The sequence below is a fragment of the Pleurodeles waltl genome, chromosome 11 (assembly GCF_031143425.1).
Source record: "Pleurodeles waltl isolate 20211129_DDA chromosome 11, aPleWal1.hap1.20221129, whole genome shotgun sequence".
Taxonomy (NCBI): domain Eukaryota; kingdom Metazoa; phylum Chordata; class Amphibia; order Caudata; family Salamandridae; genus Pleurodeles; species Pleurodeles waltl.
Window position 1 is genome coordinate 713,308,933 of NC_090450.1, and position 16,711 is coordinate 713,325,643.

At 43.5% G+C, this 16,711-nt stretch overlaps 1 protein-coding gene across 2 annotated transcripts in view; it reads left to right on the forward strand.

Moving 5' to 3' along the window:
* Nucleotides 1-16,489, forward strand: part of GGCX (gamma-glutamyl carboxylase) — a 208,425-nt gene extending 191,936 nt beyond the window's left edge. For both annotated transcript variants that reach the window (XM_069214370.1, XM_069214371.1), the window contains exon 15: nucleotides 15,797-16,489. In XM_069214370.1, coding sequence (XP_069070471.1) covers nucleotides 15,797-15,962 — 166 coding nt within the window. In that variant the 3' untranslated portion in view covers nucleotides 15,963-16,489. The remainder of the gene's footprint in view (nucleotides 1-15,796) is intronic.
* Nucleotides 16,490-16,711: the final 222 nt, after the last annotated feature.

Consider the following 16,711-nt stretch of genomic DNA (forward strand, 5'->3'; position numbering starts at 1 on the left):
TGAGTACCTCAGTGGGTTTGTCAGTGGGTGCATAGGTCTCTGAGTGGGTCTGTGAGTGGGTACATGAGTCTGAGTGGATGTGTGATTGAATGCATGACTGTCAGAGTGGGTCTCTGAGTAGGTGTATGATTGTCTAATTGTGTCTATGATTGTGTACATACATGTCTGGGTCTGTGAAGGGTGCGTGAGTATCTGAGTCAGTCTGTGATGGTCTGAGTGGGTCTATGAGTGGGTGTATGTGTCTGAGTACATCTGTGTCTGGGTACATGAGTTTCTTAGTGGGTCTGTGAGTGAGTGAGTGTATGAGTTTCTTTGTGGGTCTGTGAGTGCTGAGTCTCTGAGTGGGTCTTTGAGAGGGTGGCTGAGTGAGCCTGTGAGTGGGTGCATGAATGTCTTAGAGGGTCTGTGAGTGGGTACGTAATGTCTGAGTGGATGCGTGAGTGTCTCGGTCTGTGATTGGGTACGTGGTCTGTGAGGGGGTGTATGAGAGTGACTGAGTGTCTGTGTGGGTTTATCAGTAGCTGTGTGTGTGATTCGGCCACAAAGAAGCCTCACCTGCCCTTTTATCCAACAAGAGTCTGCACCTTTGCACAAAATATCTACCATTGTGGAGTTTTTTCTGCCTCCTTGGGTAAATGTCCAATATGTATTCTGCGCTACAGCTGTGCAATGGAGCACAAGGAAATGTCACTAGTGACCTTGTGTGTGTCTTGGCAACAGCATCGTTCCCATGCGTCTTTCTCTAGAATTCTGTGATAACATGATTCTTCATATAGAAAGGCCAATGAAACTACAAAGATGTAATTCTCCACCAAACCAGGGTCCTTCTGCTTATCTATAGGAGGTAAGTGCTTCTTTGTTTTGTGAAATGTCCTCATATTCCTCGGCATTAAGAACGCACCACCCAAATTGGAGGCAAATGCACTGGGGATGCTCTTTGGTAAGCTGCCGATCATCCTGGCAAAATTCAGTAAGACTTTTGCATACTACTAAGGGGGACGGTGCAGGGCCAAGCAGTCAGAGCTTCCAGGTGATTTTCACATTTGCAAACTTGTAGCAATTTAATGGGAGAACTATGGACTTTTCTCTCACCAGGAGAAGACAAGAAATAACTCACTCGAATCAGTCACAGACAGATTGCACTCCAATAGATCAACGATGTATTCACCTCCATGAAGGATTTCAAAGCGTTATAGAGGAGAAGGGGACACGCAGCTCCCCTTCTCGGGCCGATATTGGCCCGAAGACCCATCACCTGGGGCCTGGCCTTCATTCTGTAAAAGGGGGTGCACAGCCCCTCTCTCTGGGCTGATTTCGGCTCAGGCGACCCCATCCGCTGGGGCCTGGCCATGTCTCCTGGGGGCCCCCAGGGCACTCAGTCAGCAACGTTGGGAACCGCGGGGGAGCTTGAATGCCCCCCAGTTCCAGGCAGCTCCCCACCTCCTGAGGGAGTCGTCATTGCTCTCACAGACAGAGAGAGCTGCTAAACATGCAGCTCTCTGTGTGTGAGAGCCACCGTTTTGGCTGTTTCCCTGCCTGCATGTCTGCAGGAAGGGAAACATATGAAAACTCCATTCCCAGGAAGCAGGAGTGGTTTTTGACAGCTCTCGATTTCTGCGAGTGGAGTTGGTGTTTGTATTGACTTGGCCAAAGCTGTCAAAGCTCCCGCCAAGTCAGAGCAAACAGCTGTGTCCCGTTGGTGGGCACCCCTAGACATAGCAGGAGTCGGCCCTGGGGGGTGGCGGTCCCCAAGGCCATATACGGGCCCCCCTTCATTCAGTTTCTAGGGCCACCCCCGGGGCCAAGAAAGGGCCCAAGAGGCTGCCCGAGTGGCCCCACTGTTAAAAAAGAATATATATATATATATATATATATATATATATATATATATATATATATATATATATAAGAAACAAAAGTTCTGGGGAGGTGGTGGTCCCCGAGGCTTTTGCAACCTATAGAGGAGTGTCTGCGTGGCCCACTCCATTTATTAATTAAAGCCCCGGTGAGGTGGTGGTGGTGGTCCCCTGGGCTCATATGAGCCCATGGAGGGGGGTCCACGTGACATCCCTCGAATATTTAAATAAGGCCCTCCGGAGGTGGTGGTCCCCAGGGCTCAAAAAGCTTTAGAAGGGAGGCCATGTGCACCCGCCTCCTTTAAAAAAAAAAAAAAAATGAAAAAAAATGCCCAGGACCTAGACTAACTGGGGGCTCTATTCAAAACAAGCGTGGGAGCCAACATTTTTTTTTAACTGTTAATTTTTACCGGATTCACAGATCCGCCATGATTTTCAGCGAAAGTTTAAAAAAATACTTTTTTGCCCTGGTCCAACACCAGAGTTAACAGGTCAGGGTGGCCCTACCCTGCCCCCTTTTATTTTCTTTTTTTCCATCATTTTTGTAAGTAACTTCTCTTCACTGTCTTTGTTGTGAGCTGCTCTTCTTTGTATCTTTTTCTCTTGAACCACCATGTTAGTTTTCTTTGACAGGTGTCCTTCACATGGAGAAGAGAACGAAAGGATGAACACCATAGTGAAACACAAGTATGTTGTTTGTCCTCTGAATTCTTGCTCCATCACAAGGTGCAAAATAGTTCTGTAGATGTCATATTGGGGACTCATGGACAAAAAGGGAGTTTGCCTCAAGGTGAAGAATGGTGATTTAGGTTGTTCAGCCTCGCGGTCCATCAGCTCCAGAAGGGCAAGAGAGATGTAACACTATTTTTCTACATCTCATGTAACCTGGTCTGACATCCTTTTGGGCCCTCAGCCTGTTCCTCTAGTCACCAGTGTCCTTGTTTCTAGCAGACATTGAGGAGCTCATTATTCAGGCACTCAGCATCAAGATGGTCATTATCTATGCATCTGACATTGAGGGTGTCAAGAACCTCTCTCGTTAAGGCTGTGCTTCCTAATCACAGTCTAAGTCTCTTCGTAGCCACAACTCAGCATCCAAATTTCCAGAGCCTTGATCCAGAGGGAATGCTATTTTCATAAGCTGGTCAAGGACATTCACTTTTCCTTGCTCCCCAAAAGCATGTTGCAATGCAAATTTTCTATGAAAAACATTACACCGGATTTGCTAGACTGTGGTGGTACCTGGCTCTGCTTCACCTGCTGCGTCAACCTCACAAGAGACTTCTACACAAACCAGATCTGCTTTTGAGGGTGGCACACAGGATTCTTCATCCTACAAGTACTTGCAGAACTTGACTACCGAGCTCGTCAGTACCAGCAATACGACCATTTGAAACTGCCATGTGATTACATGAAGAATATGAACAAAGCTGACTTCCACTCTCTCTTCATATGTTTTCAAGTGAAAGACAGTATGTGTATGGCAACTCCAAAGACAGAGTGACCCAAGAAGATGCCAAGAATATATGATACTACCTTATCTTTGGTAAGATGGCCTTAGTTACATTTGGTTGCCTTTCATGCTTATCAAGGGAGTCCTCCACAGACATCTTTTGTCATCTTTACAGAGAGTAAAGATTTTCTAGAGGGCTGTTGGAGTGTTTTTGCCACACAGGGGACCATCTCCCGCTTGGAAGCTTAATATTGTTCTTTCCATGCTTGTGGACCACCCATCTGCACCCATGCCCTGAGCAGATGTGCAGCACCTATAATGTAAATTGTATTTTCTTGTGACTATAACATCAACTACAAGGGCTAGCGAGGTTTAAGCTTTCTGTTTGGAGGGACCGTATTTGGTTTTCAATCATAACAAGGTGTTCGATGGCATCTGTCGCTGTAGATACACATGTTCTGCATAGCTCACCATCTGGTGTTGGGTCGGAGTGTTACAAGTTGTTTTTCTTCGAAGAAGTCTTTCGAGTCACGGGACCGAGTGACTCCTCCTTCTGTCTCCATTGCGCATGGGCGTCTACTCCATCTTCGATTGTTTTCTTTCCGCCATCGGGTTCGGACGTGTTCCTGTCGCTCCGAGTTTCGGAACGGAAAGTTAGTAAATATCGGAAGATTTTCGTCGGTATTGTTGCGTTCGGGATCGGCGTAGTTAGATTCAACACCGCATCGAAGGTCGACGCGCTCCGGTGCCCTTCGGGGTAGTTTTCGATCCCCCGTCGGGGCCTGGTCGGCCCGACCGCGTGTAGAACAACGCCAATGGAACGGACCCCGTTCCGTTTTTGTCCCAAATGCCACAACAAATACCCGTATACAGACCAACATTTGGTCTGTAACCTGTGCCTGTCACCTGAGCACAGTGAGGAGACATGCGAGGCCTGTCGCGCGTTCCGGTCCCGAAAGACACTCCGTGACCGTCGAGCCAGGAGACTTCAGATGGCGTCCACGCCGACAGCGCTCCGCGAGTTCGAGGAACAAGAGGAAGAAGAAACCTTTTCGATCCACGAATCGGACTCCGAGGAATTCGACGATCAAAGAACCGTGAGTAAGACGTAGAAAACAACACATAAGAAAAGTGACAAGGCCCAGGGGACGCCACTGCCACCAGGCCATGGCTCCACCCATAAATTCGGTGACCGACCATCGGCACCGAAAAAGGCCCAAACAGTGCCGAGATCGTCCGACTCCGGTCGAGACACCGGCACGCAGCCTTCTTGGGATCGAGAAAGTGCTGGAGAAAAGCAACGACACCAAGATAGCGGTGTAGAAACGGCTCGACGCCGAGACAGCGGCACCGACGAAGATCGACGCCGAGAGGTTTCGACTCCAAAAAAGAAAAAAGCCACCTTGGAGCCGAAAAAAGATACAGACAGGGTTTCGGTGCCGAAACAACCCGTAACCGACCCAGGTCCAGGCTCTTATACAGAGGAGCAATCACTGTCCTCTCAGATGCGAAAGCATAGGTTTGAGGAAGAGCTGCAATCCACCGAAGTGGACCATACGCAAAAACGTATTTTCATACAGCAGGGAACAGGAAAAATAAGCACCCTTCCCCCTATTAGGAGAAAAAGGAGACTGGAGTTTCAAACAGACCAGGCGCCACAAACCAAAAGGGTGAAAAAGGTGACTCCGCCACCCTTTCCTCCTCCTGTAATTAACGTCTCACCAGCACAAACTCCGTCACATTCCCCGGCTCACACCACCATGAGCCAAGGTGACCAGGATCAAGACGCTTGGGACTTATATGACGCCCCAGTGTCGGACAACAGTCCGGAGGCATATCCAACAAAGCCCTCACCACCAGAAGACAGCACAGCATATTCTCAAGTGGTGGCTAGAGCGGCACAATTCCACAACGTAAACCTCCACTCAGAACAAGTCGAGGATGACTTTTTATTCAACACCCTCTCCTCCATCCACAGCTCCTACCAAAGCCTGCCTATGCTGCCAGGTATGCTTCGGCACGCAAAGGAAATCTTCAAGGAGCCGGTCAAAAGTAGGGCAATAACGCCAAGGGTGGAAAATAAATATAAGGCACCTCCTACAGACCCTGTTTTCATCACCACACAGCTGCCACCAGATTCCGTCGTAGTAGGAGCAGCTCGGAAAAGAGCCAACTCCCACACATCTGGGGATGCACCACCCCCAGATAAAGAGAGCCGCAAGTTCGATGCAGCTGGGAAAAGAGTCGCAGTACAAGCTGCAAACCAGTGGCGCATCGCTAACTCTCAAGCACTACTTGCGCGCTATGACAGAGCCCATTGGGATGAGATGCAACACCTCATCGAGCATCTACCCAAGGAACTACAAAAGAGGGCAAAGCAGGTGGTTGAGGAAGGACAGAACATATCAAATAACCAGATACGATCCTCTATGGACGCAGCAGACACAGCTGCAAGAACAATTAATACATCTGTGACCATTAGAAGGCACGCATGGCTAAGAACGTCTGGGTTCAAACCAGAGATACAGCAGGCAGTGCTCAATATGCCATTCAACGAAAAACAACTGTTCGGACCAGAAGTGGACACGGCAATCGAAAAACTAAAAAAAGACACTGACACTGCTAAAGCCATGGGCGCACTCTACTCCCCGCAGAGCAGAGGAACCTACAGCACCTTCCGCAAGACACCCTTTAGAGGGGGGTTTCGGGGTCAGGCCACACAAGCCAGCACCTCGCAGGCAACACCGTCCAGCTACCAGGGACAGTACAGGGGAGGCTTTCGGGGCCAATACAGAGGAGGGCAATTCCCTAGGAATAGAGGAAAATTTCAAAGCCCCAAAACCCCTACAACCAAGCAGTGACTCAGATGTCACTCACCCCCTCCACACAACACCAGTGGGGGGAAGAATAGGTCATTATTACAAAGCATGGGAGGAAATAACTACAGACACTTGGGTCTTAGCAATTATCCAACATGGTTATTGCATAGAATTCCTAGAATTCCCTCCAAACATACCACCAAAATCACAGAATTTATCAAAGCAACATTCCGAACTTCTGGAAATAGAAGTTCAAGCACTATTGCAAAAGAATGCAATCGAATTAGTACCAAACACACAAACAAACACAGGAGTCTATTCACTGTACTTCTTAATACCAAAAAAGGACAAAACACTGAGACCAATCCTAGACCTCAGAATACTAAACACCTACATCAAATCAGACCACTTTCACATGGTCACGCTACAAGAAGTGTTACCATTGCTAAAACTACAGGACTACATGACAACCTTAGACCTCAAAGACGCGTATTTCCATATACCAATACATCAATCGCACAGAAAATACCTACGGTTCGTATTCAAAGGAATACATTACCAATTCAAAGTATTGCCTTTTGGTTTAACAACCGCACCAAGAGTCTTTACAAAATGTCTAGCAGTGGCTGCACACATCAGAAGGCAGCAAATACATGTATTCCCGTATCTAGACGACTGGCTAATCAAAACCAATTCACTAACAAAGTGCTTACACCACACAAATCAAATCATACAAACCCTCTACAAACTAGGTTTCACCGTCAACTTTGCAAAATCCAACATTTTGCCGTGCAAAGTACAACAATACCTGGGAGCCATAATAGACACAACAAAAGGAGTAGCCACTCCAAGTCCACAAAGAATTCAAAATTTCAACAAGATCATACAACGCATGTATCCAACACAAACAATACAAGCAAAGATGATATTACAACTCCTAGGCATGATGTCCTCATGCATAGCCATTGTCCCGAACGCAAGACTGCACATGAGACCCTTACAACAGTGCCTAGCATCACAATGGTCACAAGCACAGGGTCACCTTCTAGATCTGGTGTTGATAGACCGCCAAACTTACCTCTCGCTTCTATGGTGGAACAGTATAAATTTAAACAAAGGGCGGCCTTTCCAAGACCCAGTGCCACAATATGTAATAACAACAGATGCTTCCATGACAGGGTGGGGAGCACACCTCGATCAACACAGCATACAAGGACAATGGAACGTACATCAAACAAAACTGCATATAAATCACCTAGAAATGCTAGCAGTTTTTCAAGCATTAAGGGCTTTCCAACCAATTATAACTCACAAATACATTCTTGTCAAAACAGACAACATGACAACAATGTATTATCTAAACAAACAAGGGGGGACACACTCAACGCAGTTGAGCCTGCTGGCACAAAATATATGGCGATGGGCAATTCACAACCACATTCGCGTAATAGCACAGTTTATTCCAGGGATCCAGAATCAACTTGCAGACAATCTCTCTCGAGATCACCAACAGGTCCACGAATGGGAAATTCACCCCCAAATTCGAAACACTTACTTCAGACTCTGGGGAACACCTCAAATAGACTTGTTTGCAACAAAAGAGAACGCAAAATGCCAAAACTTCGCATCCAGATACCCACACAGGCAGTCCCAAGGCAATGCCCTATGGATGAACTGGTCAGGGATATTTGCCTACGCTTTTCCTCCTCTCCCTCTCCTTCCTTATCTGGTAAACAAATTGAGTCAAAACAAACTCAAACTCATATTAATAGCACCAACTTGGGCAAGGCAACCCTGGTACACAACACTGCTAGACCTATCAGTAGTACCCCACATCAAATTGCCCAACAGGCCGGATCTGTTAACACAACACAACCAACAGATCAGACATCCAGATCCAGCATCGCTGAATCTAGCAATCTGGCTCCTGAAATCCTAGAATTCGGACACTTACAACTTACCCAAGAATGTATGGAAGTCATAAAGCAAGCCAGAAGGCCGTCCACTAGGCACTGCTATGCAAGTAAATGGAAGAGGTTTGTTTGCTACTGCCATCATAATCAGATCCAACCTTTACACGCAACTCCAAAGGATGTAGTGGGTTACTTGCTTCACTTACAAAAATCTAACCTAGCCTTCTCTTCCATTAAAATACACCTTGCAGCAATATCTGCATACCTGCAGACTACCTATTCAACTTCCCTATATAGGATACCAGTCATTAAAGCATTCATGGAAGGCCTTAAAAGAATGATACCACCAAGAACACCACCTGTTCCTTCATGGAACTTAAATGTTGTCTTAACAAGACTCATGGGTCCACCTTTTGAACCCATGCACTCTTGCGAAATACAGTTCCTAACCTGGAAGGTTGCATTTCTCATCGCCATTACATCTCTAAGAAGAGTAAGCGAAATTCAGGCGTTTACAATACAAGAACCTTTTATACAACTACACAAAAATAAAGTTGTCCTAAGGACTAATCCTAAATTTTTACCAAAGGTTATTTCACCGTTCCACCTAAATCAAACAGTGGAACTACCAGTGTTCTTCCCACAGCCAGATTCCGTAGCTGAGAGGGCACTACATACATTAGATGTCAAAAGAGCATTAATGTACTACATTGACAGAACGAAGAACATCAGAAAGACTAAACAACTATTTATTGCATTCCAAAAACCTCATGCAGGAAACCCAATATCAAAACAAGGTATAGCCAGATGGATAGTTAAATGCATCCAAATCTGCTACCTTAAAGCAAAACGACAACTGCCCATTACACCAAGGGCACACTCAACCAGAAAAAAAGGTGCTACCATGGCCTTTCTAGGAAACATCCCAATGCAAGAAATATGTAAGGCAGCCACATGGTCTACGCCACACACGTTCACCAAGCACTACTGTGTAGACGTGCTATCCGCACAGCAAGCCACAGTAGGTCAAGCCGTGTTAAGAACATTATTTCAAACCACTTCCATTCCTACAGGCTGAGCCACCGCTTTTGGGGAGATAACTGCTTACTAGTCTATGCAGAACATGTGTATCTACAGCGACAGATGCCATCGAACTGAAAATGTCAATTACCCAGTGTACATCTGTTCGTGGCATCAGTCGCTGGAGATTCACATGTGCCCACCCGCCTCCCCGGGAGCCTGTAGCAGTTCGGAAGTTAGCTTCAACTTTGTACATTTGTATATATTATTTTAACCTTAAATAGGTACATACTTAGTCACTCCATTGCATGGGCACTATTACTACAACACAACTCCTACCTCACCCTCTGCGGGGAAAACAATCGAAGATGGAATCGACGCCCATGCGCAATGGAGACAGAAGGAGGAGTCACTCGGTCCCGTGACTCGAAAGACTTCTTCGAAGAAAAACAACTTGTAACACTCCGACCCAACACCAGATGGCGAGCTATGCAGAACATGTGAATCTCCAGCGACTGATGCCACGAACAGATGTACACTGGGTAAGTGACATTTTCATTTCTTAGGATTTCAGATTTCATTCCTGCCCAAAGTAATTTCAGATTATCACATTCTTTAATTCCATTTTTGACTTTCTTTCCGGATCATTTATCTCCTGCACCATAATCTCTCTATACTAAGGATGTTAAAAGGGATCTTCTACTTAGGCAGAACCAAATCTATTAGACAGTCCAAACAGCAGCTTGTAAGTCATGGATTAGTTTGCATTAGATGGGCATCTTCCAAATCAACAATAGCTAGATGTATGGTTTCATGTATAATTACTTGTTATAAAAAGGCTAGAACACCAACTCTCAACTGAAGGCACATTCTACAGTGACTTCTGCAAGAATGCAAATCATTCAGATCCCTATTATTTGCAGAGTGGCACCATGGAGGACCCTGCATACATTTGAGAGAAATTGCTTTATTGATTCTGGCTCCAGAAAAGATATTCAGGTATATCAAGCCTGCTTTAACAAATTATTTGCATATAAGTTATTCATTTTTGGGCTTTTAGGACGCTTCTCTGGAGCTGAATATAATTTAGTTTTCTATGAACTACCCACCCACCTCACCAGTATTTCCAAAAGCACTAGTGAATAGGTTGGAAAGGCACTTATCATTTTATAGGTATTTCTCTGAAAATAAACTGTGTACCCGACTCTGCATTGCATGACTGGCAGGATGGCAGCCTTTGGAATTCTGAAAGGTTCAATGTCAGCTAGCACAGTATGCTCAACCTGTGAAAGACTATGGCCCTCATTACAACCTTGGTGGGCGGCGGAGGCCGCCTGCCAAGGTTTTACAGCCGAGCGGCCACCTATGCGGCTGCAATCCCGCTGGCCGCATTATGACATCCCCGCTGGGCCAGCGGGGATGTCGGCTGTAACATTGGATCCGGCTCCTAATGAAGCCGGCGGTGTTGCGGCCGTGCGACGGGTGCAGCTGCACCCGTCGCGCTTTTCACTGTCTGCTGTGCAGACAGTGAAAACCAGGGTGGGGCTGTGCCTGGGAGCCCCTGCACTGCCCATGCCAAGGACAGGCTTGTCGTAATATGCCAGATTGTACCGGCAGCATGTTGGCGGTACAATCGCCGATACAGCCCTGGCGGTCTTTGACCGCCCGGGTTGTAATGAGGCCCTATATCTTCAATTTATTTCGGGGATTTAAAAAGGGTTTACCACAGATGTTTTTCTTTCAGCCAAATGCATTGTAGTTCTGTTTTGCCTAATTTTATTTATATTTTTTTAATAATACATTCCCTCTCTCTTTCCCGTGTGTTATAAAACTGTATTTTATTGCCGTGTATTACATTGAAAAAATGTTTTTTTAAATGGTGTTCTGTGGCCCGCTCACATGAACCAAAATATTTTGCTTATGGATGGAGAGAGAATATCCATGACAGAAAACTAGGATTAAATGTAAGTTATGTTTCATTCTGATTGTTTAATTATATGATCATGTGTTAGAAAAAAAATAGTTTAACATCCAACTTTTCTTTTGTTTTGAGGGCCTTAAATTACAGAGATATTTTCAGGCTAACATTTAACAAGTTTTGAAAAAATTAATTGAGACTACATGGTTAACTTTCTTAAAACGTTTGAGAAGTTGTATTTTTCAAATTACTTCAGCAACACAACATTTTCAAGTTTAGCCTGGGAGAATCTTTTAACACTGATTACAGTGAGAGCTCCATAAGTGATCAATGCTGCATTACTTTGCTAATGGTGACTAGTAATATACAGAGAGGCGTACCTGAGTTCTAATTATCTTTTTAGACACATTGGCTTCTGATAAACTGCATTTTCTTCAGAAGGGAGTTTTGTTTATCCTATTTGGGTTGTTCCATTAGTGCTGATTAAATATATAGTGACAACTTGAAAAAAACAATGATTAAAAATAGAGGATTATTATTCTAACGTCAAAAACTTGAGGTGAGATCATTCCTTTTTGCGGTCACTCGTGATGTTGTTAATTCTCTCTGGCTCAGTGAACAAGGTTAATAGCCTGCACATTAATTTTGACAGCCTTATTAATTTTACTATTTTTCCCTGTTCTTTACACTAAGATCAGCTAGTAATTATTTATACTTTAGTTCCTAGAAATGTTATGTCTTAAAGTGAGAATCTATCATCAGGCTAAGGTGGTCAATGTTAAATTACATATATTGGTTTAATGGTAATACATTTTGGTGGTCAGCAAACTCAGTAGATTGCACAACCTCACTTGCCACCTTGTAGTAAATCTGGTTTAGAAAAGTACATATGATTTAGGCGTATGGGGGCATGTATTTGTACTTCTTTTCTCCAGGTCAGTTTTCAAAAAGTCAGTAAGCCAGACTAGTGACTTTAGGAATATAGGTACTTTTTTGTGTTTTTCCTAAAGGACTCTAGGGACTTTCATACATCCAATGTTTGATTATAATACAGATTAATTAGTGAAGGTAATATTGCTGAATGAGATAAAGCGCCTTTTCACGGAAATCCCCCTCAAAAATTATTTTTAATGAATTGAAAAAGGACCTACTGAGGATCCAGTTGGAGATAGTTCTTGATTTTATTTCCTCTTATTGTTTTTTTTGCTTGATTTGTCCGGCTGCTCAGCTAGCTAATGCTTTACAACAGTAACCATTTTATGGCTCCATAATCACAGGTTTAAAACCTAGCGTTTGTGCTAAGTTTCTGAACCTCAGGAAATGGTTATAACATATGATTTGGCCGCAAAACATGCATATTTTTCTGGCACAAAGATGCCCCTCGTGGTGGATGTGCTATTTTATAATTTCAGAAGTAATGCCAGTTTACATTACTCCATTAGCTCCTCCATTCATGCCATACAATGGAAGTAGAGATCTAAATGTAGTACTTTGTGCGAGGGCCTAACTCACTATGTGGCTAATTGTCATATTGTGGGGGTATTGTGGAAATCCAAGGCCAGTCTTCAAGTGAGAGCAATGCTGTTTCTCTCTTTGGAGCTGCATGCTTAGGTTAACATATCTTATTAGTTATCTAATTATAGTTATTTCTCTTTTTAAAAGAGTAATGTAGACATTTTCAGTAGCATCACAATTTTAGCCCCTTTTTCAGTTTCATATTTAGTGACATTTAAATAGATAACTTAAATGTAAAGCAGATGTTGAATCAGTTTATTCATTGCTTTTTAGCTTTATAAAGAGATTTGTTTCTCTCCGTTTTACAGATGTTCTGAAATCCCCACACATGGGTGAGACTATTCAGTATTATTAAAATTAATGAAGATATAGTGATAAAGAAACTTTTTGCTCATAAGTAACTTTTTATCTCCAAAACGGTTAGTGGACTGATTTGCTGTGCATTTGCTGTGCCATCGGTGTAGCGGAGTGAAGCTTCTTCCATATATTAGAGAGCATTTTCACTGTTGATCAGGGATACCGGCCAGTCTTTAATGGCCTATTGAGAGCCGAATGACGTTCTTGGTTAGCACAAACTTAAAACCCAGGCAAAGTATGACATCTCCTATTAATCAGTGGAAGAATCTGATTTTCTTCATCTGAATCTGTATTGGCCTGAATCCATATTGGGTTTCTTTGAGTAGTACAGGAATTATGGGGTCCGGGAAAACTTCAGGAGACAGGTACAAAATCGCAGTTATTTGAGTGGAGCTTCTTGAGCTAGAATTTCCATGGTGTTGGCTGGATCTTGATTAAATATTATTGCATGTCTGAATATGTGGAATGTGGGCATCAGATTAGCACCCTCTAAGAGCTTAGAGGATTGCTATACGTTTAGGATACACCTACATGTCCTTTCAAGGAAGGCAATAGCAATGATGGAATCTTGAATGGTTGCAAATGAGGAGAGTTGTGGGTTTTATGTAAATCCAAGTGAGGCAGAAAAGCCGCCATGAATACGCCATGTGTATCTCCAAGATAGGAACATCAAGTTAAGTCCTAAAAAAGCTAGTTAATTGAGGAGTCAGAGGACTGGCAATTTGAGCTAATGGAAGGAGGAAGTAGAGGATTGCAGGGTGGAGGTCTGAGTTGGCCCAAGTAGAGCCACGCCGGTTGCAGTGTTCCTCAAGGGAACATCATGGCTTAAAGCTGTGTATGAAGAATCTTGATTCGGAGGTGGGAGATCTTAATTATAAATTCTGTCAGGGGTTACAAGTCTTTCTGGAACAGTCAGTAAGTAAGAACTGACCGAAAGCTTGAAAATCCAAAGCAGTCTATGCAGATTTCCATTTTGCCAGCTCCTGAGTACAAGCTGCATGTGTTGTAGAAGGAGCATTTTTTGTGTTAATCTTTTGACAGTATTGATGATCCACTAAATGCCTGCTTTGTCTGTACCCAGGTCAGGTTGGCTAGATGGTGTGGTGTGCTTTTACTCCTTAAGTACTCTTGTTAGTTTCCTTGCTTGTACAGTGGCAGAACTCAGTTATATAGCATGATTGGTACCTCAGGGCTGCCCACTGTAGACTGACAAAATAAACTGGTATCTAATGTAAATTTGGTTACATAGTGTGCTGAGCACCTCAGGATTGGCACCTTGTAAGATTGTTTTAGATATGTTTGAAATATCTCCTTGTAAGCCAAAGTACTCTATATCGTGGGGCAAACTTCGATGTGAAGCCTATTGAGTATTTTGTACATGTTCCACTTTAGAGCTTGTTTGGCACTTTAGCGTCATCCCCACTGGAAGGGACACAACTGCCAACCTGTTGTCTTTGTTATCTTGGGCGAATTAATCCCCAAGGCTTAGGTGAAGGGGAGTCCACATACCTTTCACTTCTTCTGCTTTAAGTCCTAGAATCTCAGCAGAGACGGAATCATGAAGCTAACTGGTAGCGCTTCAAAATGGTCTTCCCTGAACGTGAACTGTACAAAAGGAACAGTATTACTGGGCATCGAGGCACACTAGAAAGGATTTGTAAAGCTCACATATGATAAATGGTATAATCGAGATGGAATTTCTTAGACATTCTGGCTTGTGACAGCAGAAGTTACAGGAACTGAGGAACTAATAGGGAATCAAAACTACAGCCCTCTAGATCCAAGAGTTGATTGACAATATGAGGCGCATTCAGCTTCACATAAAGGCGTTTCCATCAAGAAAGAGAGGACCAGGGCTTTAAAATGCATCTTGCCAGTATATAGTGGAAGTGAATTAGGGGCTTGGCTGTTTCTTATGACCCAGATCTGTGCTGTACAAAAGAAATCTACTCTCCTCCTGTGTCACACAATTTATCCTATTAGTATGTAGAACGATGCGAGGTATAAAAGACTAACAGACTGCGTAGGGAGGCAACAGTCAAGACACAAAAATAAAGATTGACATTTCTTTCTCCAAGGTCAGCCATTAGAGGAAGAGTGGGCAAGTGGCAGCCTGAATGAATAACCAACAGTCACATGCCTTAGTCCATAGAGTGGGGGGTGGATCTGTTGATGGGCTGTAGATCTGCAAACTCTCAGAAACGTAGCCATGAACAGCATCATAAATTGTGTAAGGAAACATTTCATGGTGCAGTACTAATTGTGAGAAGGATCATGCCGTCAACAACAGGTACACACTTTTCCCCTTGAATATGATTTTCCTTTGGAAACAAATGTGTTCTCTAAGTGGTAAAACATTATTAACGTTAACGTTAGAAAATGAAAATGGCCCCTCAGGTCAATTTTATAGATAGAGTAATTCTTACTTTGGATGGTCCACTGCAGATTAGGATTTTTATTTACAGAACCTAAAAATGTAGAGTCGTTTGGCAAGTGCTGAATTTATGAGAGGAGAGTAATCTGATGTGCCTTCTGTGGTTTCACAGCTGAACGCCTGTGACTCACAAGTTTATGGAATGACACAATGTTACATGCCATCACCATGCTCAACAGCCACGCCTTTTCCACTCTAAATTGCACCACATTTTACCATCATTCTGCTGAGAGCAATAGGACCTCCACCTTAAATCAGCCAGCGGGAGTCATGTTGATGCTTTATTTAATGTTGCAGGTAATATAGACCTTTGGCATATTTCTCAGTCTTTACTGGGTTCGGTCAGTATTTTTACTGTGTGTGCTCTGAAGTAGTTAATACGTTGGCACTGTTTTACAACACAAAACGTCATATTTGTGTGATGACAAAGCTACTATCCATGTTTTGTATGTTAACTAAGTTCTCTCGCCTCATTATTTGGTCAGTCATACTCTGATTATTTCCTTTGTAGTTTTCTGTTGACAGTCATCTCTCTACGGAACCTGGCACTGGGACGCCCTCCTCTGGAGCAGCTGGCAAAGGAGGTTGCATATGCCTCAATGAAGTATGAGGAGCCAACCGGATCGAAATCCATGAAGTTGGAGAACATGCCTCAAGAAGATCATTCTGAATTATGACCGAAAAGTACATAGAAATCGGGGCAATCTTTGTGTGCCTTTGAAGAACAGAGATACTTCACTCAGACTCTTCACTACAATAACTCATTTTCATAAGATCTGCCAATAAGTATCCTCTCGCAAATGTAGCAACTGGGGTTTAAAACACCAGTCTGGCAGTCACTGGATTTGGATAGTTAGGGGTGAAATTTTGCATATTTGTTTAACGGTTCAACAGAGATTTTTCAGTCATTTATTGGTCACCTTCTGCAAGCAAATTACTGAATTTCCTGATGTCCCAACCTCATTCGGCAGCACATTTTAGAATAGAGGTGAAACATAACTGTTGCAGGGAATTCAGGGAGAGAAGAGGGCAAATGGTCAGTGTCTTGGTTTTCAGAGATTCCCCCTCGGACATACTGAGCAGTTCTCTTGAAATGTCTGCCGCCCAACAGCCTGCCTCTTTGTATAGATTTTTCAGTATATTTATACATATATTTTTAATGCAAAAGCTTTATGTACGTAATTAAAGATCCGTATGTAAAGGTGCTTCTGTTTTATATATTACACCACAAGGATGGTAATTCTTATAATGCTTTGGCTTAAAAGTTCTCTGTTTCAGCCTCAAAAGGGCACTTACAAACACTTTTTGTTAGTGCTGGATGCAATTGCAATTGGATCCAGCTCTACAGTTAGTGCTGAATACAATTGCTTTTAATTTTTGTAAATTATTTTTATTATTGTTTGGTCACAAAGCAAGAAACTAAAGG